Source organism: Cherax quadricarinatus, chromosome 15 (assembly GCF_038502225.1).
Source record: "Cherax quadricarinatus isolate ZL_2023a chromosome 15, ASM3850222v1, whole genome shotgun sequence".
NCBI classification, from domain to species: Eukaryota; Metazoa; Arthropoda; class Malacostraca; order Decapoda; family Parastacidae; genus Cherax; species Cherax quadricarinatus.
Window position 1 is genome coordinate 39,373,749 of NC_091306.1, and position 23,962 is coordinate 39,397,710.

At 40.1% G+C, this 23,962-nt stretch overlaps 1 protein-coding gene across 1 annotated transcript in view; it reads right to left on the bottom strand.

Moving 5' to 3' along the window:
- Nucleotides 1-736: 736 nt before the first annotated feature.
- The window catches only part of LOC138852735 (uncharacterized), a 200,116-nt gene continuing 176,890 nt past the window's right edge, over nucleotides 737-23,962 (bottom strand). The window contains exon 4 of the mRNA XM_070085299.1: nucleotides 737-2,534. Within this exon, the coding sequence (XP_069941400.1) occupies nucleotides 1,389-2,534 (1,146 nt within the window). The 3' untranslated portion in view covers nucleotides 737-1,388. The remainder of the gene's footprint in view (nucleotides 2,535-23,962) is intronic.

Below are 23,962 nucleotides of genomic sequence, written 5' to 3' on the forward strand. Positions count from 1 at the left end.
TAAAATACTTTAGACTGAATGTATCTGTTGATACATTCAATCCCCAGGTCTGAGCTCAGACCTTCGCAACACAAGTGTTCTCAAACATTTGGTAAGCTATACCATGAATTAAGGAAAGATCCTAGACTTCACCTTACGAAAGCAGACAAAGCAAATGCGATAGTAATCATGGACAAGGTAGATTATAGGGAAAAAATAAACACGATGTTAGGAGACAGGGAAATTCACGCGCCTCTTAATAGAGATCAGCGGAGTTAAGGCTAGTGCAGGAGGAAAATTAAGGTCAGGTTTTCTTTTTGTGGAATATCTTGGCGAGGGGACAACTAGAGTGGATGTCTCAGAACACTGAAGATGACGGAAATGAAGTCTTCATGAGTTCTGGTGGATAAGAGAGTCATTTAATTTATGTTAAACTTTAGGTATAACCGCTAGTAGTTTTTGTAGAGACAGTTCATGTCTCAGTGAGGTGGTTCACCATGCTATAATGGGTCACCCTTACTTGTTGAGTCGCTCTTCTGTGGTAGTTCACCATGCTATAATGGGTCACCCTTACTTGTTGAGTCACTCTTCTGTGGTAGTTCACCATGCTATAATGGGTCACCCTTACTTGTTGAGTCGCTCTTCTGTGGTAGTTCACCATGCTATGATGGGTCACCCTCACTTGTTGAGTCACTCTTCTGTGGTAGTTCACCATGCTATGATGGGTCACCCTTACTTTTTCAAATTCAAATTCAAATTCAAATTCAAAGTTTATTCTCTATAAGGATTACAAAGCTGAGTTTACAGAATTTGGTTATTGTGTGGTTTACATGTAATAAAATACTAATTACAGAGTGTACCACTAGAACACCTAGCATGGGCAGACTTAGATTAAATCTTAAATTTAAAATATTACAAAGTATGAGGTAAGTTGGTATTATGGCTAGGTGACTAAATACTAGTTTGTGAGTTTAGCAATATGAATGCTTTTGTTTTGGCACAATACATAGTTTCAAATTCAAATTCAAGTTCAAAGTGGTGGTTCACCATGCTATGATGGGTCACCCTTACTTGTTGAGTCACTCTTCTGTGGTGGTTCACCATGCTATAATGGGTCACCCTTACTTGTTGAATCTTTTTTCTTTGTTGGGTAACTGTCTTGATGCTTTATCCTGTGTTGGTGGGCCACCCTACGTTAGTAAGTCACCCTTGACTAGATGAGTCACCTTGTGTTGGTGGGCCACCCTACGTTAGTAAGTCACCCTTGCCTAGATGAGTCACCCTGTGTTGGTGGGTCACCTTACGTCAGTAAATCACCCTTGCCTAGATGGGTCATTCTGTTCTAACTCTTCACTCTGTCTTGATTAGTCACTCTGCCTCAGTGAGCAAGTAATAATTCTTTGACATTCTTAAATAACTTTTAACAAGTTATTGAAGATTTTATTACAGAAGTCTTCTGCAATCTCTGTACTTACATTCCTAGTGTTGTAATCTAGAACATAAATAAATTTACCTCTGAATGTATGGATGATATGGGAACAGGTATTCGGCAGCTTATGAATGGATATAGACCTGAGAATGTTTGTCACCTTAATATGGTCTCCTCCTTCAGTAACTAATGCTGTGACATCCCCCATGTTAGATATGTCATAATCAGAAGTGACAGGTGTATCAAAATTTATATCTGGCTCTGTTCCTGTGTAATTTATCATGTAAAATGCTTGTGCTTCAATTACTGTGCCATCTTTGATTTTACGCTGAAGTTCCTGATGAACGGAACGAGCAAAATCCCAGAATTTGTCAATGACATTTCTTGAAGTATCTATACGCTGAAGTAAAGGGGCCAATATGTGGCATCCAAGAGATCGAGATACATCTCCTTTCCAGTATCTTCGCATATTGATTAGATGGCCGATACGTATGTTGTAAGTATCCTGAATAATACCTTTCTCAGCTACGAGGTCAGTCAAGGATACACCAGCGAGAGCAGTGAAGGCAGAATGAACTGTAATTCCCTCAGCACGACATTTATGGAAAAATCTCTTGGTGGTGGATGCATCCAGTTCTCTCTCCAAATGAAGGCTTTTCTCCTCTATTTCCATTGGCTTCTGATGTATTAGTTGGAAAAAAGACTTCCTCCCCTTCTGTGAATTAATTTCATCAGTCCATTTCTTTTTCAATTCTGAGTCATTTTCAATAAGAGTTTTTCTGGCTAGCAGCAGCTCCATAGTTTGTTGAGGCGAGACATATTCTCCTAGTTGATCGTTGTTAATTGATTTCCCAGAAATAACGTCATTTATTAGTGTTACAGTTAAGCCACAAATCCTCATAGCTGTCCAACCATCTACAATACCATGATGAAAACCCAAGAACAGCCGATGGGAATGTGGGAAGTATGCGGAGCCATCGTCAGTTTTATGTAGTGAGGTCTGGATACTCTGGCAGCTGTTTACATCAGACACCAACCTAGCACACCAGAGAGGACCAGTAGCTGAATTGTATCGATATGTTCGCAGGCAGTCCATCACAGAGTAATCACTGGTGTCAGGAAGCACCTGTGGAGTTATATAAAAAAAATTAATCTATCATTTGATGACCTTTATTGCTTACAATCTGATATTATTACATTCTTGGTATTTTCGTAAACTACTTCCTTCATCATGCTTTCTAAATTTTTAACCTCTGTCTCTATTGTTGAACCTCTGGCTTGAGGAATTTTATTTCTGTAGTCAATAGCTGTTGGAAGATTCAACCAACCTGATGCCATAAAGAAACAGTAGAATGATATAATGTAGAGAAGAATAATATGAAAATCTGAACGAACTTCATTGATAAATCCAGATTCTTTGACATTTCAGTTGTTGTTATTACTCTTGAAAGATTATCAGTAAACTGTATAAAATAGTCATCAATGTAGACCAATGTGTGTCGGATATATTATGAAGTGAACAACTTTAAGTTGTAGTCAAGTTTTTTCTCCTTTGTTAAATACAAAATAACAAACTATGTATTTTTTTGGGGACATTTCCAAAAAAGTAATTACTTCCGAGCAGCATTCACATGAATGCATACTACAGGGATCTAAATTGTGACTCACATGAGGTGAGTAATGCGCAAGACGATCCTCTTGCAAGAGATGTACTCACCTATTTGTACCCACCTATTTGTGGTTGCAGGGGTCGAGTCATAGCTCCTGGCCCCGCCTCTCCACTGGTTGCTACTAGGTCCTCTCTCTCCCTGCTCCATGAGCTTTATCATACCTCGTCTTAAAACTACGTATGGTTCCCGCCTCCACTACTTCACTTTCTAGGCTATTCCACGGCCTGACTACTCTATGACTTAAGAAATACTTCCTAACATCCTTTTAATTTATCTGAGTCTTCAACTTCCAACTGTGACCTCTTGTTCCTGTGTCCCATCTCTGTAACATCCTGTCTGTGTCCACCTTGTCTATTCCGCGCAGTATTTTATATGTCGTTATCATGTCTCCCCTGACCCTCCTGTCCTCCAGTGTCGTCAGGCCGGTTTAGCTTAACCTTTCTTCGTAGGACAATCCCCTTAGCTCTGGGACTAGTCTTGTTGTAAACCTTTGCACTTTCTCTAATATCTTGACGTGCTTGACCAGGTGTGGATTCCAAACTGGTGTTGCATACTACAGTATGGGCCTGACGTATATGGTGTACAGAGTCTTGAACGATTCCTTACTGAGGTATCGGAACGCTATCCTTAGGTTTACCAGACGCCCGTACGCTGCAGCAGTTATCTGACTGATTTGTGCCTCAGGAGATGTACTCGGTGTTATACTCATCCCAAGATCTTTTTCCTTGAGTGAGGTTTACAGTCTTTGTCCACCTAGAATATACTGTGTCTGCGGTCTTCTTTGCCCGGAAATGTGCTATAGCAGTATTGTATGATGCACTTATATTGCTGCCATTATCAGATTCTTACTCACAACAGTTGTCAATGAGTATTTTACCTTTTTATTATAACCAACGAATTCGAGAAGCTTTTCATGAACATCAAAAAACATTTTATTTAACATTCTAATATACATAATGTAGATCAAACTCAGTCTGATCAAGACAAGCAGAGTCAAATATTTCATAGTTTATCAGTGTAGTGTTTTGACTTACTCTTGCACTGGAGACCTGGAGTTTACCTGGAGAGAGTTTCGGGGGTCAACGCCCCCGCGGCCCGGTCTGTGACCAGGCCTCCTGGTGGATCAGCGCCTGATCAACCAGGCTGTTGCTGCTGGCTGCACGCAAACCAACGTACGAGCCACAGCCCGGCTGATCAGGAACTGACTTTAGGTGCTTGTCCAGTGCCATAAATTTATTTTGCCTTTCTCAACGATTATTGTAAGTTTATTTAGGTTCATAAAAATTTTCCAGATTAGGGGCTCTGGTGGCCTGGTGGCCAACACTCTCGCTTCACACGGCGAGGGCCTCGGTTCGATTCCCAGCCAAAATAGAAACATTGGACGTGTTTCTTTCTACCTGTTGTCTATGTTCCCCATCAGTAAAATGGGTACCTGGACTGGTGTGGGTCACATCCTGGGTGTTAGTCGACTGGTGTGGGTCGCATCCTGGGTGTTAGTCGACTGGTGTGGGTCGCATCCTGGGTGTTAGTCGACTGGTGTGGGTCGCATCCTGGGTGTTAGTCGACTGGTGTGGGTCGCATCCTGGGTGTTAGTCGACTGGTGTGGGTCGCATCCTGGGTGTTAGTCGACTGGTGTGGGTCGCATCCTGGGTGTTAGTCGACTGGTGTGGGTCGCATCCTGGGTGTTAGTCGACTGGTGTGGGTCGCATCCTGGGTGTTAGTGGACTGGTGTGGGTCGCATCCTGGGTGTTAGTCGACTGGTGTGGGTCGCATCCTGGGTGTTAGTCGACTGGTGTGGGTCGCATCCTGGGTGTTAGTCGACTGGTGTGGGTCGCATCCTGGGTGTTAGTCGACTGGTGTGGGTCGCATCCTGGGTGTTCGTCGACTGGTGTGGGTCGCATCCTGGGTGTTAGTCGACTGGTATGGGTCGCATCCTGGGTGTTAGTCGACTGGTGTGGGTCGCATCCTGGGTGTTAGTCGACTGGTGTGGGTCGCATCCTGGGTGTTAGTCGACTGGTGTGGGTCGCATCCTGGGTGTTAGTCGACTGGTGTGGGTCGCATCCTGGGTGTTAGTCGACTGGTGTGGGTCGCATCCTGGGTGTTAGTCGACTGGTGTGGGTCGCATCCTGGGTGTTAGTCGACTGGTGTGGGTCGCATCCTGGGTGTTAGTCGACTGGTGTGGGTCGCATCCTGGGTGTTAGTCGACTGGTGTGGGTCGCATCCTGGGTGTTAGTCGACTGGTGTGGGTCGCATCCTGGGTGTTAGTCGACTGGTGTGGGTCGCATCCTGGGTGTTAGTCGACTGGTGTGGGTCGCATCCTGGGTGTTAGTCGACTGGTGTGGGTCGCATCCTGGGTGTTAGTCGACTGGTGTGGGTCGCATCCTGGGTGTTAGTCGACTTGTGTGGGTCGCATCCTGGGTGTTAGTCGACTGGTGTGGGTCGCATCCTGGGTGTTAGTCGACTGGTGTGGGTCGCATCCTGGGTGTTAGTCGACTGGTGTGGGTCGCATCCTGGGTGTTAGTCGACTGGTGTGGGTCGCATCCTGGGTGTTAGTCGACTGGTGTGGGTCGCATCCTGGGTGTTAGTCGACTGGTGTGGGTCGCATCCTGGGTGTTCGTCGACTGGTGTGGGTCGCATCCTGGGTGTTAGTCGACTGGTGTGGGTCGCATCCTGGGTGTTAGTCGACTGGTGTGGGTCGCATCCTGGGTGTTCGTCGACTGGTGTGGGTCGCATCCTGGGTGTTAGTCGACTGGTGTGGGTCGCATCCTGGGTGTTAGTCGACTTGTGTGGGTCGCATCCTGGGTGTTAGTCGACTGGTGTGGGTCGCATCCTGGGTGTTCGTCGACTGGTGTGGGTCGCATCCTGGGTGTTCGTCGACTGGTGTGGGTCGCATCCTGGGGCACTGACCTAATTTACCCGAAATGATGAGCATAACAAGGGGCTTTATATACAAGTCGGTTCCTGACCAGCCGGGCTGTGGCTCGTACGTTGGTTTGCGTGCAGCCAGCAGTAACAGCCTGGTTGATCAGGCTCTGATCCACCAGGAGGCCTGGTCACAGACCGGGCCGCGGGGCCGTTGACCCCCGGAACTCTCTCCAGGTAAACTCCAGGTATGTCACTGATGTCAGCTAGGACTGTACATCATGTACATGTACTTCCAGTAAATAAAGATATTATATTATTATTATTATTATTATTATTATTATTATTATTATTATTATTATTATTATTATTGTACAAGTCTTTCCAGGTTTACCATATTTATATATTTTCCGAGTTTCCGGAAAATTCTTGCTCTGCTATAAAAATTTCTAACATCAATGTTCTTTATAATAATTTCAATATAAAAATACATAACATTAAGAATTATTCAGAGAATACTAATTGGATAGGTTTATAAGATTCCATGAGATCAAAATGTGTTCATATTTGTGTAGGAGAGTCTGGGTCAAACTTGGAATATACATGACAACATCACATATCTAGCAACAGAACCTGCCTAGAGTAGACTCACGAAATCGTAATAACTCGATTGCAAAAAATCAGGGAACGGGTGGGGCTTGAACCCCTGGCAAGTGAGTCCAAATACTGACAGTCCAGTACGTTAACCACTGGGCCAACTGTCTCTAATAAGAGTCATCCAACTAGGTATGTTTCTGTACACCATGTGGAGGTTAGCATGGGCCACCACTGTGACCACTAATGCAGGTTTTCACGGACGAATCACACAACAGCATGGCTGTGTCGTACTCTAGCTCTAGTCCCCTCAGAGGTAGCTGGTCGAGAGGTTAACGCACTTGTCTGTGAGTTTTATGACTCACTTGCCATGGGTTCAAGCCCCACCCGACCGTTCCATGATCTCCCAGGAGTTGAATGTTCACTTTATTCACCTAAGTGACTTTAATCATCACATTGGTTGTTTAAAACTGAGGAAGTTTTAACAAACGGATGAAGAGCTGCATAAAACAACACTAATGTAAATCCAATACTTTATAAACCAAATACAATTAAAAAACAATAAAATTGACCTACAATAGTATGAGATAATAAATAACTCAAGTCCATGAGATAGGTATTACTCCTGATCTTTATTATATAAAGTCCAAATTTGAGATCCACCTGAATTTAGTGAATCTAAGTTTTTGTGTATGGTGCCCCTTTATATATATAAGACACTATTTTTGCATTATTTTCTTTAATATTCACTGTGAATGTGATTGACAGATGACGAAGGTGCTGGGAATGGCAATATATCACATAAAAGTTCAATTTGTCGAAAATTTGACATTTATAGAGAGACAAATGAAATATAAATGACCAAAGTTGAAGCAAATAATAATAATAATCTCCAGTGAGAGCATTCTTCCATAGTCAGAGCCAGACAACCAGGCAGCCAGATGGCCATGTGGCCAGGTGGCCAGGCAGTCAAGCAGCCAGGCAACCAGGCAACCAGGCAACCAGGCAACCAGGTGGCCAGGCAGCCAGGCAACCAGGCAGCCACGAGTAGGTGCCCGTGAGGTAGTCTGATGGACGGGTGTTTGAGCTTGAGATTTTGCTCACTGGATTCTTTCCTATTACCTGGAGTTTACCTGGAGAGAGTTCCGGGGGTCAACGCCCCCGCGGCCCGGTCTGTGACCAGGCCTCCTGGTGGATCAGAGCCTGATCAACCAGGCTGTTACTGCTGGCTGCACGCAAACCAACGTACGAGCCACAGCCCGGCTGATCAGGAACCGACTTTAGGTGCTTGTCCAGTGCCAGCTTGAAGACTGCCAGGGGTCTGTTGGTAATCCCCCTTATGTATGCTGGGAGGCAGTTGAACAGTCTCGGGCCCCTGACACTTATTATATGGTCTCTTAACGTGCTAGTGACACCCCTGCTTTTCATTGGGGGGATGTTGCATCGTCTGCCAAGTCTTTTGCTTTCGTAGTGAGTGATTTTCGTGTGCAAGTTCGGTACTAGTCCCTCTAGGATTTTCCAGGTGTATATAATCATGTATCTCTCCCTCCTGCGTTCCAGGGAATACAGGTTCAGGAACCTCAAGCGCTCCCAGTAATTGAGGTGTTTTATCTCCGTTATGCGTGCCGTGAAGGTTCTCTGTACATTTTCTAGGTCAGCAATTTCACCTGCCTTGAAAGGTGCTGTTAGTGTGCAGCAATATTCCAGCCTAGATAGAACAAGTGACCTGAAGAGTGTCATCATGGGCTTGGCCTCCCTAGTTTTGAAGGTTCTCATTATCCATCCTGTCATTTTTCTAGCAGATGCGATCGATACAATGTTATGGTCCTTGAAGGTGAGATCCTCCGACATGATCACTCCCAGATCTTTGACGTTGGTGGAGAAGACAACATTGAGTCTGTTGTTTCAGTTGGTAGGAGTAGGGGTTCGTCTGATTTTATTAATTTGATTGTTTTGTTTTTGGATATCTTTACCGTTTCTAGAATTTCAGATAAGGTTTTCCAGGTCTTTTTCATATCACTCTTTATGTTATGTAATCTGTTTTCATAATTCAATTTTTTTTGACTTTCTTATTTGGCTGGTAAGAGTTGACAAGTAACGTTTAGAATGTTCTCTAATTATTTGACCCACTCAGCACTGTTTTTCATATTGGTGCTTTGTGTTAATGGATTTACGGATGCTGGGTGCTAGCCAGAGACTACTCAGTCTCTTAGCTGTGATCTGTTTAGTTTTTTAGGGCAATGCTTGTTGTAGAGGTAGTGGGTTTTTTCTTTAGAAAATTATTAATACATTCATTCGTATCTGTATATGTTTCAAGCTCATTATGCCAGTCGACGTTATTCATAGCGGTTTTAAAAGTTATTAACAGCTGTCTCGTTACGTAGTCTGAGGGGTAACTTTAGTAGTGTGTTGGGGCAATTTACCTAGGTTGGTTATCAGAAAGGTAGGCTAGTGGTCTGTGGTGTTGTCTGTGTTTATGCCTGATTTTAAAGGGGATATTGTGTTAGTCCAGATGTGGTCCAATGAAGAGATACTATTCTGGGAGATTCTTGTAGGTTTTGATATTGTTGGTAGCAACAAGCAGTTGCTCATAATGTTTGTGAATTCGGTTACTTGTGGGTCCTGGTCATGCAGGAGATTTATTTTTGAAATCTCCTGTTAGCAGTAAGTGGTCGTTGTTCATATGTGCATCAGTTAAAAAGTTTTCTAATTTTTCACTAAAATGGTAAATGTTTGACTATGGTACTCTGTGGATGTTTATCACTGTGAGGAGCGTTTGCAGGTCTTTTGATTTAAATTTAACTATAATATATTCATCATGTTCATTCCTTGTGCAAGAATTACTGATATATTCAAGTTAATTTGAGTAGTATATAGCTGTTCCACCCCCTTGCTGGTCTGTCCTACAGTTGTGAATGGTTGTGTAACCAGGAATGGCATAGAAATCTGTAGCGCCAGGCTTTAGCCAGGCTTCTGTGAGTGTGATGATTGACATACTGTAATGAAGGGAACTGAGTGATGCTGTGAGGTCATCGTAATGTTTGATCAAGGATCTGACATTGTAATTAAATATAGTTATGTTATTGTTTGCTCTGAGTAATGTCTTTGCTTGGTCTGCTGTATAATAATCACAATTGCTGTTTGATTCGTGTAAGTCATTTAATAAAAAATTTAAATCAGGATCAATGTTTGTAACCATGAGAATGAGAGTGACTCTACAACTAGACTTTTGAACAAGTGTTTTTGTAGAACTTAATAATTTTGATACTTAACTAATTTATCTTACTAGCTAATTGATTGTTAGAAGTAGTGTTTAAAAAATACAGAGATACAGTTTACTCTTTATATGGTACTGATTTGATGAATTAATATTGAACTGTTATAATTTTAGAGTTTGACAAAAGTAGTCGATTTAGAATAGATGTTTACTGAACACAATAAAATTGCTTAGTACTAGAAGTGATAATTAAAGTAAAAGTCTGCAGGTAATGGTAGTTATAGAAGAAAAATAAGAGAAAACAAGAAAGTTTATAATACTAGATTAAATAATTATAAACTACATGGATTATAATAACTTAATATGGCACAAGTTTGACAATATAATATTGCACTAGTTATCTCTTCTATAATGATACTTTATAACAGTAAGAAAGTAATGGTAAATTAAAAAATAAAAAACTAGAAATAAAAAGAGAGAATATAGTGATCAAATGTACAAAAGTAAAATAGACTGTTAGTAAATATGGTGTTGAACAAAATTTTACAAAGTAATATTAATTAAAAAATAAAAAAAAATAATTTATGTTAAAAGTATTAAATTTTTATGAACAACTATCTGGATTTAATATTACAGTGGTGGTAATATTACAGTAGTGGTAATATTACAGGGGTGGTAATATTACAGTGGTGATAATATTACAGTGGTGGTAATATTACAGTGGTGGTAATATTACAGTGGTGGTAATATTACAGTGGTGGTAATATTACAGTGGTGATAATATTACAGTGGTGGTAATATTACAGTGGTGATAATATTACAGTGGTGGTAATATTACAGTGGTGGTAATATTACAGTGGTGGTAATATTACAGTGGTGGTAATATTACAGTGGTGGTAATATTACAGTGGTGGTAATATTACAGTGGTGGTAATATTACAGTGGTGGTAATATTACAGTGGTGGTAATATTACAGTGGTGGTAATATTACAGTGGTGGTAATATTACAGTGGTGGTAATATTACAGTGGTGGTAATATTACAGTGGGGTAATATTACAGTGGTGGTAATATTACAGTGGTGGTAATATTACAGTGGTGGTAATATTACAGTGGTGGTAATATTACAGTGGTGGTAATATTACAGTGGTGGTAATATTACAGTGGTGGTAATATTACAGTGGTGGTAATATTACAGTGGTGGTAATATTACAGTGGTGGTAATATTACAGTGGTGGTAATATTACAGTGGTGGTAATATTACAGTGGGGTAATATTACAGTGGTGGTAATATTACAGTGGTGGTAATATTACAGTGGTGGTAATATTACAGTGGTGGTAATATTACAGTGGTGGTAATATTACAGTGGTGGTAATATTACAGGGGTGGTAATATTACAGTGGTGGTAATATTACAGTGGTGGTAATATCACAGTGGTGGTAATATTACAGTGGTGGTAATATTACAGTGGTGGTAATATTACAGTGGTTTTAATATTACAGTAGTGGTAATATTACAGTGGTGGTAATATTACAGTGGTGGTAATATTACAGTGGTGTTAATATTACAGTGGTGGTAATATTACAGTGGTGTTAATATTACAGTGGTGGTAATATTACAGTGGTGGTAATATTACAGTGGTGGTAATATTACAGTGGTGTTAATATTACAGTAGTGGTAATATTACAGTGGTGGTAATATTACAGTGGTGGTAATATTACACTGGAGGTAATATTACAGTGGTGGTAATATTACAGTGGTGGTAATATTACAGTGGTGGTAATATTACAGTGGTGGTAATATTACAGTAGTGGTAATATTACAGTGGTGGTAATATTACACTGGGGGTAATATTACACTGGTGGTAATATTACAGTGGTGGTAATATTACACTGGGGGTAATATTACAGTGGTGGTAATATTACACTGGTGGTAATATTACAGTGGTGGTAATATTACAGTGGTGGTAATATTACAGTAGTGGTAATATTACAGTGGTGGTAATATTACAGTGGTGGTAATATTACAGTGGTGGTAATATTACAGTGGTGGTAATATTACAGTGGTGGTAATATTACAGTGGTGGTAATATTACACTGGTGGTAATATTACAGTGGTGGGAATATTACACTGGTGGTAATATTACAGTGGTGGTAATGTTACAGTGGTTGTAATATTGCAGTGGTGGTAATATTACACTGGTGGTAATATTACAGTGGTGGTAATATTACACTGGTGGTAATATTACAGTGGTGGTAATATTACAGTGGTGGTAATATTACAGTAGTGGTAATATTAAAGTGGTGGTAATATTACACTGGTGGTAACATTACAGTGGTGGTAATATTACACTGGTGGTATTATTACAGTGGTGGTAATATTACACTGGTGGTAATATTACAGTGGTGGTAATATTACACTGGTGGTAATATTACAGTGGTGGTAATATTACAGTGGTGGTACTATTACAGTAGTGGTAATATTACAGTGGTGGTATTATTATAGTGGTGGTAATGTTACACTGGTAGTAATATTACACTGGTGCTAATATTATAGTGGTGATAATATTACAGTGGTGGTAATATTACAGTGGTGGTAACATTACAGTGGTGGTAATATTACAGTGGTGGTAATATTACAGTGGTGGTAATATTACAGTGGTGGTAATATTACAGTGGTGGTAATATTACAGTGGTGGTAATATTACTGTGGTGGTAATTTTACAGTGGTGGTAATATTACAGTGGTGGTAATATTACAGTGGTGGTAATATTACAGTGGTGGTAATATTACAGTGGTGGTAATATTACAGTGGTGGTAATATTACAGTGGTGGTAATATTACAGTGGTGGTAATATTACAGTGGTGGTAATATTACAGTGGTGGTAATATTACAGTGGTGGTAATATTACAGTGGTGGTAATATTACAGTGGTGGTAATATTACAGTGGTGGTAATATTACACTGGTGGTAATATTACACTGGTGGTAATATTACAGTGGTGGTAATATTACAGTGGTAGTAATATTACAGTGGTGGTAATATTACAGTGGTGGTAATATTACAGTGGTGGTAATATTACAGTGGTGGTAATATTACAGTGGTGGTAATATTACAGTGGTGGTAATATTACAGTGGTGGTAATATTACAGTGGTGGTAATATTACAGTGGTGGTAATATTACAGTGGTGGTAATATTACAGTGGTGGTAATATTACAGTGGTGGTAATATTACAGTGGTGGTAATATTACAGTGGTGGTATTACAGTGGTGGTAATATTACAGTGGTGGTAATATTACAGTGGTGGTAATATTACAGTGGTGGTAATATTACACTGGTGGTAATATTACACTGGTGGTAATATTACAGTGGTGGTAATATTACAGTGGTGGTAATATTACAGTGGTGGTAATATTACAGTGGTGGTAATATTACAGTGGTGGTAATATTACAGTGGTGGTAATATTACAGTGGTGGTAATATTACAGTGGTGGTAATATTACAGTGGTGGTAATATTACAGTGGAGGTAATATTACAGTGGTGGTAATATTACACTGGTGGTAATATTACACTGGTTATAATATTACAGTGGTGGTAATATTACAGTGGTGATAATATTACAGTGGTGGTAATATTACAGTGGTGGTAATATTACAGTGGTGGTAATATTTCAGTGGTGGTAATATTACACTGGTAGTAATATTACAGTGGTGGTAATATTACAGTGGTGGTAATATTACAGTGGTGGTAATATTACACTGGTGGTAATATTACAGTGGTGGTAATATTACAGTGGTGGTAATATTACAGTGGTGGTAATATTACACTGGTGGTAATATTACAGTGGTGGTAATATTACAGTGGTGGTAATATTACAGTGTTGGTAATATTACAGTGGTGGTAATATTACAGTGGTGGTAATATTACAGTGGTGGTAATATTACACTGGTAATAATATTACACTGGTGCTAATATTATAGTTGTGATAATATTACAGTGGTGGTAATATTACAGTGGTGGTAACATTACAGTGGTGGTAATATTACAGTGGTGGTAATATTACAGCGGTGGTAATATTAGAGTGGTTTTAATATTATAGTGGTGGTAATATTACAGTGGTGGTAATATTACACTGGTGGTAATATTACAGTGGTGGTAATATTACAGTGGTGGTAATATTACAGTGGTGGTAATATTACACTGGTGGTAATATTACAGTGGTGGTAATATTACAGTGGTGGTAATATTACGCTGGTGGTAATATTACAGTGGTGGTAATATTACAGTGGTGGTAATATTACAGTGGTGGTAATATTACAGTGGTGGCAATATTACACTGGTGGTATTATTACAGTGGTGGTAATATTACAGTGGTGGTAATATTACAGTGGTGGTAATATTACACTGGTGGTAATGTTACAGTGGTGGTAATATTACAGTGGTGGTAATATTACAGTGGTGGTAATATTACACTGGTGGTAATATTACACTGGTGGTAGTATTACAGTGGTGGTAATATTACAGTGGTGGTAATATTACAGTGGTGGAAATATTACACTGGTGGTAATATTACAGTGGTGGTAATATTACAGTGGTGGTAATATTACAGTGGTGGTAATATTACAGTGGTGGTAATATTACAGTGGTGGTAATATTACAGTGGTGATAACATTACAGTGGTGGTAATATTACAGTGGTGGTAATATTACAGTGGTGGTAATATTACAGTGGTGGTAATATTACAGTGGTGGTAATATTACAGTGGTGGTAATATTACAGTGGTGGTAATATTACAGTGGTGGTAATATTACACTGGTGGTAATATTACACTGGTGGTAATATTACAGTGGTGGTAATATTACACTGGTAGTAATATTACAGTGGTGGTAATATTACACTGGTGGTAATATTACAGTGGTGGTAATATTACACTGGTGGTAATATTACAGTGGTGGTAATATTACAGTGGTGGTAATATTACACTGGTGGTAATATTACAGTGGTGGTAATATTACAATGGTGATAATATTACAGTGGTGGTAATATTACAGTGTTGGTAATATTAGAGTGGTGGTAATATTACAGTGGTGGTAATATTACAGTGGTGGTAATATTACAGTGGTGGTAATATTACAGTGGTGGTAATATTACAGTGGTGGTAATATTACACTGGTGGTAATATTACACTGGTGGTAATATTACAGTGGTGGTAATATTACAGTGGTAGTAATATTACAGTGGTGGTAATATTACAGTGGTGGTAATATTACAGTGGTGGTAATATTACAGTGGTGGTAATATTACAGTGGTGGTAATATTACAGTGGTGGTAATATTACAGTGGTGGTAATATTACAGTGGTGGTAATATTACAGTGGTGGTAATATTACAGTGGTGGTAATATTACAGTGGTGGTAATATTACAGTGGTGGTAATATTACAGTGGTGGTAATATTACAGTGGTGGTATTACAGTGGTGGTAATATTACAGTGGTGGTAATATTACAGTGGTGGTAATATTACAGTGGTGGTAATATTACACTGGTGGTAATATTACACTGGTGGTAATATTACAGTGGTGGTAATATTACAGTGGTGGTAATATTACAGTGGTGGTAATATTACAGTGGTGGTAATATTACAGTGGTGGTAATATTACAGTGGTGGTAATATTACAGTGGTGGTAATATTACAGTGGTGGTAATATTACAGTGGTGGTAATATTACAGTGGTGGTAATATTACAGTGGAGGTAATATTACAGTGGTGGTAATATTACACTGGTGGTAATATTACACTGGTTATAATATTACAGTGGTGGTAATATTACAGTGGTGATAATATTACAGTGGTGGTAATATTACAGTGGTGGTAATATTACAGTGGTGGTAATATTTCAGTGGTGGTAATATTACACTGGTAGTAATATTACAGTGGTGGTAATATTACAGTGGTGGTAATATTACAGTGGTGGTAATATTACACTGGTGGTAATATTACAGTGGTGGTAATATTACAGTGGTGGTAATATTACAGTGGTGGTAATATTACACTGGTGGTAATATTACAGTGGTGGTAATATTACAGTGGTGGTAATATTACAGTGTTGGTAATATTACAGTGGTGGTAATATTACAGTGGTGGTAATATTACAGTGGTGGTAATATTACACTGGTAATAATATTACACTGGTGCTAATATTATAGTTGTGATAATATTACAGTGGTGGTAATATTACAGTGGTGGTAACATTACAGTGGTGGTAATATTACAGTGGTGGTAATATTACAGCGGTGGTAATATTAGAGTGGTTTTAATATTATAGTGGTGGTAATATTACAGTGGTGGTAATATTACACTGGTGGTAATATTACAGTGGTGGTAATATTACAGTGGTGGTAATATTACAGTGGTGGTAATATTACACTGGTGGTAATATTACAGTGGTGGTAATATTACAGTGGTGGTAATATTACGCTGGTGGTAATATTACAGTGGTGGTAATATTACAGTGGTGGTAATATTACAGTGGTGGTAATATTACAGTGGTGGCAATATTACACTGGTGGTATTATTACAGTGGTGGTAATATTACAGTGGTGGTAATATTACAGTGGTGGTAATATTACACTGGTGGTAATGTTACAGTGGTGGTAATATTACAGTGGTGGTAATATTACAGTGGTGGTAATATTACACTGGTGGTAATATTACACTGGTGGTAGTATTACAGTGGTGGTAATATTACAGTGGTGGTAATATTACAGTGGTGGAAATATTACACTGGTGGTAATATTACAGTGGTGGTAATATTACAGTGGTGGTAATATTACAGTGGTGGTAATATTACAGTGGTGGTAATATTACAGTGGTGGTAATATTACAGTGGTGATAACATTACAGTGGTGGTAATATTACAGTGGTGGTAATATTACAGTGGTGGTAATATTACAGTGGTGGTAATATTACAGTGGTGGTAATATTACAGTGGTGGTAATATTACAGTGGTGGTAATATTACAGTGGTGGTAATATTACACTGGTGGTAATATTACACTGGTGGTAATATTACAGTGGTGGTAATATTACACTGGTAGTAATATTACAGTGGTGGTAATATTACACTGGTGGTAATATTACAGTGGTGGTAATATTACACTGGTGGTAATATTACAGTGGTGGTAATATTACAGTGGTGGTAATATTACACTGGTGGTAATATTACAGTGGTGGTAATATTACAATGGTGATAATATTACAGTGGTGGTAATATTACAGTGTTGGTAATATTAGAGTGGTGGTAATATTACAGTGGTGGTAATATTACAGTGGTGGTAATATTACAGTGGTGGTAATATTACAGTGGTGGTAATATTACAGTGGTGGTAATATTACAGTGGTGGTAATATTACAGTGGTGGTAATATTACAGTGGTGATAATATCACAGTGTTGGTAATATTACACTGGTGGTAATATTACAGTGGTGGTAATATTACAGTGGTGGTAATATTACACTGGTGGTAATATTACAGTGGTGGTAATATTACAGTGGTGGTAATATTACAGTGGTGGTAATATTACACTGGTGGTAATATTACACTGGTGGTAATATTACACTGGTGGTAATATTACAGTGGTGGTAATATTACAATGGTGATAATATTACAGTGGTGGTAATATTACAGTGGTGTTAATATTAGAGTGGTTGTAATATTACAGTGGTGGTAATATTACAGTGGTGGTAATATTACAGTGGTGGTAATATTACAGTGGTGGTAATATTACAGTGGTTGTAATATTACACTGGTGGTAATATTACAGTGGTGGTAATATTACAGTGGTGGTAATATTACAGTGGTGGTAATATTACAGTGGTGGTAATATTACAGTGGTGGTAATATTACACTGGTGGTAATATTACAGTGGTGGTAATATTACAATGGTGATAATATTACAGTGGTGGTAATATTACAGTGGTGGTAATATTAGAGTGGTGGTAATATTACAGTGGTGGTAATATTACAGTGGTGGTAATATTACAGTGGTGGTAATATTACAGTGGTGGTAATATTACAGTGGTGGTAATATTACAGTGGTGATAATATTACAGTGTTGGTAATATTACACTGGTGGTAATATTACAGTGGTGGTAATATTACAGTGGTGGTAATATTACACTGGTGGTAATATTACACTGGTGGTAATATTACAGTGGTGGTAATATTACAGTGGTGGTAATATTACAGTGGTGGTAATATTGCACTGGTGGTATTATTACAGTGGTGGTAATATTACAGTGGTGGTAATATTACACTGGTGGTAATATTACAGTGGTGGTAATATTACACTGGTGGTAATATTACAGTGGTGGTAATATTAAAGTGGTGGTAATATTGCAGTGGTGGTAATATTACAGTGGTGGTAATATTACACTGGTGGTAATATTACAGTGGTGGTAATATTACAGTGGTGGTAATATTGCAGTGGTGGTAATATTACACTGGTGTTAATATTACACTGGTGGTAATATTACAGTGGTGGTAATATTACAGTGGTGGTAATATTACAGTGGTGGTAATATTACAGTGGTGGTAATATTACACTGGTGGTAATATTACACTGGTGGTAATATTAGAGTTTATTAGGCAGTACAAAGTATTTAAAAGTAAGTAATTACACTCAGAGAATATAGTGATTGTTTATGTAAAGTAGAATTAACTGATAGTAAATGTGGTATTAAAACAACTTTTAGCAAGTAATGGTGAATAAAATAATATGCCAAAAATGTACAAGAGTAAATTGGACTGATAGTAAATATGCTATTAAATATATTTTTAGTAAGTAATAGTAATTAATAGTATTTAAAAATATGGGTTGCAAAATGAACAGACAGTATTTATTAAGAAATTATTTAAGCAAGCAATAGTAATTTAAGAAAAATACATAATATAAGGTGGCTTATTCTTACTAGTAAAATCACCTATACTGAGGTAGGTGATTTTGATTATTAAGAAATTATACTGTGAAATATACACGTCAGTGGCACTGGTCTGTAGTTTAATGCTTCGTGTCTGTCTCCATTTTTAAAAACTGGGGCTGCATTTGCTGTCTTCCATACCTCAGGTAGTTGCCCTGTTTCAATAGATGAGTTGAAGATAGTTGTTATTGGTACACAAAGCGCCTCTGCTCCCTTTCTCAGGACCCATGGAGACATGTTATCCGGCCCCATCGCCTTTGAGGTATCTAGCTCGCTTAGGAACCTTTTCACTTCTTCTTCAGTTGTAAGTATTGTGTCCAACACTTGATGGTGTACCCCACCTCTCCGCCTTTCTGGAGCCCCTTATGTCTCCTCTGTGAACACTTCTTTGAATCTCACGTTGAGCTCCTCACATACCTCACAGTCATTTTTTGTTACCTCCCCTCCTTCCTTCCTCAGCCTGATTACCTGGTCCTTGACTGTAGCTTTCTTCCTGATGTGGTTGTACAACACCTTTGGGTCAGATTTGGCTTTCTCTGCTATGTCATTCTCGTATTGTCTTTGGGCCTCCCTTCTTAACTGTGCATATTCATTTCTGGCTCTACGACTGCTCTCCTTATTCTCCTGGGTCCTTTGCCTTCTATACTTCTTCCATTCCCTAGCACACTTGGTTTTGGCCTCCCTGCACCTTTGGGTGAACCACGGGCTCATCCTGGCTTTTTCGTTACTCCTGTTATCCTTGGGTACAAACCTCTCCTCAGCTTCCCTGCATATTATTACCACATATTCCAATCATCTCGTATACTGACTTCTCACTCCAACTGAACCCCGTTCAGGAAGTTCTTCATGCCTGCATAGTCCTCTTTATTGTAGTTTTTGCTTTATTCGTCAGGCCCTTCCTGCTTCCCCCTCCACCTGTAACTCTACTATGTATTCGAAGCTTAGAACCACATGATCACTGGCCCCAAATGGTCTTTCATATGTGATGTCCTCAGTATCTGCCCTACTCAAGGTGAATACTAGGTCCAGTCTCGCTGGTTCATCTTCTCCTCTCTCTCTGGTAGTGTCCCTTACGTGTTGGTACATGAGGTTTTACAGTACCACCTCCATCATCTTAGCCCTCCACGTTTCTTGGCCCCCTGTGGCTCAAAGTTCTCTCAATCGATTTCCATGTGGTTGAAGTCACCTATGATCAGTAGTTTTGCCCTGCTCGCATGAGTCCATCTGGCCACTTCAGCCATTGTGTCAACCATTGCCTTGGTCTCCTGCTGTTCTGTGGTGGGTTATACATCACTGGGACCTCCAAACTAAGGCATTCCTATTATGTAATCCATTGGTTTTTGATCAGCCATCCCACTCCTCCATCCCCTCTGTTCCCTCTGTCTTTCCTCAGCATCTGATATCCCATTGGAAAGATGGCATCTGTTATCATCCCTGTGAATTTGGTTTCTGTGAGAACTATGATGCCCAGTGATGCCTCTTTGACTCTCTCGTACCACTCCTCCCACTTATTCACTATTCCAACAGTGTTGGTGTACCATACCTTCAGTTTCCTTTTCAACACTGTGTCTTGGGGGGTCTGTGAGGGTGGGGGCCTGGCAGTGTGCTGTGGGATTCTGTAGCATAGTGTTGGGTGGGGGATGTGAGGGTGGGTTGTGGTCTGTGCTGGGATAGTGTGTTTGGTTGTGGGGTTCAGGGGGTGGTTCTGAGTGTGTGTGTGTGTGTGTGTGTGTGCGTGTGTGTGTGTGTGTGTGTGTGTTTGTGTGTGTGTGTGTGTGTGTGTGTGTGTGTGTGTGTGTGTGTGTGTGTGTGTGTGTGTGTGTGTGTGTGTGTGTGTGTGTGTCTGTGTGTGTGTGTGTGTGTGTACTCACCTAATTGTACTCACCGTAATTGTGGTTGCAGGGGTCGAGATTCAGCTCCTGGCCCCGCCTCTTCACTGAGTGCTACTAGGTCCCCTCCCTCCCTGCTCCATAAGCTTTATCATACCTCAGCTTAAAGCTATGTATGGTTCCTGCCTCCACCTTGTCACTTGCTAGGCTGTTCCACTTCCTGACTGCTCTATGGCTGAAGAAATATGTCCTAACATCCCTATGATTCATCTGGATCTTCAACTTTCAATTGTGACCCCTTGTTTCTGTGTCCCATCTCTGGAACAACCTGTCTCTGTCCACCTTGTCTATTCCATGCAGTATTTTGTATGTCGTTATCGTGTCTCCCCTAACCCTCTTGTCCTCCAGTGTCGTCAGGCCGTTCCCTTAACCTTTCTTCGTAGGATATTCCCCTTACCTCTGGAACTAACCTTGTCGCAAACCTTTGCAGTGTCTTGAATGATTCCTTACAAAGGTATCGGAACGCTGTTCTCATCTTTGCCAGGCGCCTATATGCTGCAGCAGTTATCTGGTTGATGTGTGCTTCCGGAGACGTGCCAAGATCTTTCTCCTTGAGCGGGGTTTGCAGTCTTTGGCCGCCTAGCTTATTCTCTGTCTGCGGTCTTCTTTGCCCTTCCCCAGTTTTCATGACTTTGCATTTAGCAGGGTTGAATTTGAGAAGCCAGTTGCTGGACCAGGTGTCCAGTCTGTCCATGTCTCTTTGTAGTCCTGCCTGATCCTCATCTGATTTAATTCTCTTCATTAAATTCACATCATCTACGAACAGTGACACTTCTGAGTCTATCCCTTCCATCACGTCATTCACATATACCAAAAATAGCACTGGTCCTAGGATCGACCCCTGTGGGACCCCGTTCGTCACAGGCGCTCACTGTGATACCTCATCACGTACCATGACTCGTTCTTGCCTCCCTGTCAGGTATTCTTTGTTCCATTGCAGCGCCCTTCCTGTTATATGCGCCTGATCCTCCAGCTTCTGCACTAATCTCTTTTGAGGAACTGTGTCGAAGGCCTTCCTGCAGTCCAGAAAAATGCAATCAACCCACCCCTCTCTCTCATGTCTTACTTCCGTTACTTTGTCATAAAACTTCAGAAGGTTTGTGACACAGGATTTGAGAAGCGATGTGTTGATTTGTGTGTGTGTGTGTGTGTGTGTATGTGTGTGTGTGTGTGTGTGTGTGTGTGTGTGTGTGTGTGTGTGTGTGTGTGTGTGTGTGTGTGTGTGTGTGTGTGTGTGTGTATGTGTGTGTGTTTGTGTGTATGTGTGTGTGTGTGTGTGTGTGTGTGTGTGTGTGTGTGTGTGTGTGTGTGTGTGTGTGTATGTGTGTGTGTGTGTGTGTGTGTGTGTGTGTGTGTGTGTGTATGTGTGTGTGTGTGTGTGTGTGTGTGTGTGTGTGTGTGTGTGTGTGTGTGTGTGTATGTGTGTGTGTGTGTATGTGTGTGTGTGTGTGTGTGTGTATGTGTGTGTGTGTGTGTGTGTGTGTGTGTATGTGTGTGTGTGTGTATGTGTGTGTGTGTGTGTGTGTATGTGTGTGTGTGTGTGTGTGTATGTGTGTGTGTGTGTGTGTGTGTATGTGTGTGTGTGTGTGTGTGTGTGTGTGTGTGTGTGTGTGTGTGTGTGTGTGTGTGTATGTGTGTGTGTGTGTGTGTATGTGTGTGTGTGTGTGTGTGTGTGTGTGTGTGTGTGTGTGTGTGTGTGTGTGTGTGTGTGTGTGTGTGTGTGTGTGTGTGTGTGTGTGTGTGTGTGTGTGTGTGTGTGTATGTGTGTGTGTGTGTGTGTGTGTGTATGTGTGTGTGTGTGTGTGTATGTGTGTGTGTGTGTGTGTATGTGTGTGTGTGTGTGTGTGTGTGTGTGTGTGTGTGTGTGTGTGTGTGTGTGTGTGTGTGTGTATGTGTGTGTGTGTGTATGTGTGTGTGTGTGTGTGTGTGTGTGTATGTGTGTGTGTGTGTGTGTGTGTGTGTGTGTGTGTGTATGTGTGTGTGTGTGTGTGTATGTGTGTGTGTGTGTGTGTGTATGTGTGTGTGTGTGTGTGTGTGTGTGTGTGTGTGTGTGTGTGTGTGTGTGTGTGTGTGTGTGTGTGTGTGTGTGTTTGTGTGTGTGTGTGTGTGTTTGTGTGTGTGTGTGTGTGTGTGTAACCTTCACAATCATTAGGCAGATCTTTTCTTATTATTTTCAGCACTCAAGTAATATTTATATTTAAAAGTATCGGCTGGTATCGGCCCATTTTCATCGATACCGATACCATTATTGAATCCATAAAAATGTCCGATACTTTGCGACACTGATATTTTGGCACATCTCTATCAAGGACCATTTATATATTTATAAAATTTTCCATTAATTAAATTTAAACCTCATGTTAAATCTCTGTATTTTCCCTTCAAAACTGAGTGAGTTACACTTCATTTTATGTATTTCTTGTAGTGTGTATGAGTGCAACATCCAGCAGCGGTCTGCCATCATGGTGACACTCCACTTGCCTCCGTTCCTTCTGTACGTCAACATTATAAGCAGGTGAAACCCATCACCTTGCTTTTCACTCAATGCTCCCAGATTTTCCGGAAAGAAGTCCAAATAAGCATTCAGGAAATGTACTCTGAGAATCATACTATATCATATTATATCCATTGAAGGAAATTCATTCCTTCTTTTCAACATCAGCAGAGTTTTCAAAATTCTCATCCAGAATGTTTCATTATGTCTGAGTGCACAAATATGCTCTTTTATGATCTTACCATTCCTGAATAAAGCTTTAACAAACTTTTTCCTTATGACAAGTATTATGTGTAGAGGAGACAAGAGGACATTATGTATATTAACCTCACTGTCTCACACACACTCTTTGTTCCTGGTATAAGTCTAGTCCTTGGCCATTGTTTATGGGACCAATGTAAACTTTTGACTCTGCTGTCCAATTCACACAAAAATGCAACGGCAGAACAGAATATGGGGAGCCCATGATTTGTCCAGGTCTCCAACACTTTAATAAAGTGTGCATTTCTCTGATGCTTCTTAAAGACAAATTCACCACAAATATAACAGAAACTGAAGTGGATAGACAGTACAGACGTCCTCGTGTAGCCATCGAAGCAGGAGCCACATCTCCTCAATGAAACAAACAAAAAATGTAGCAAATACTTGCACTAAAATAAAATACAATACAAGTCTGTACATTGGAGAGTCGTGATGTCAGGTGGAGGCAGTACTGAGCCTCCACAAGCACCTTGTAACCCCTTCATACTCTCCCTCACAACCTCTGTACTCATACCTACATATTACATGTGGTAGTAGCAACGTTACTTGTAGGCGATTTGACAAAAAACTTCTTGGTGCAAAACTCTAAGAA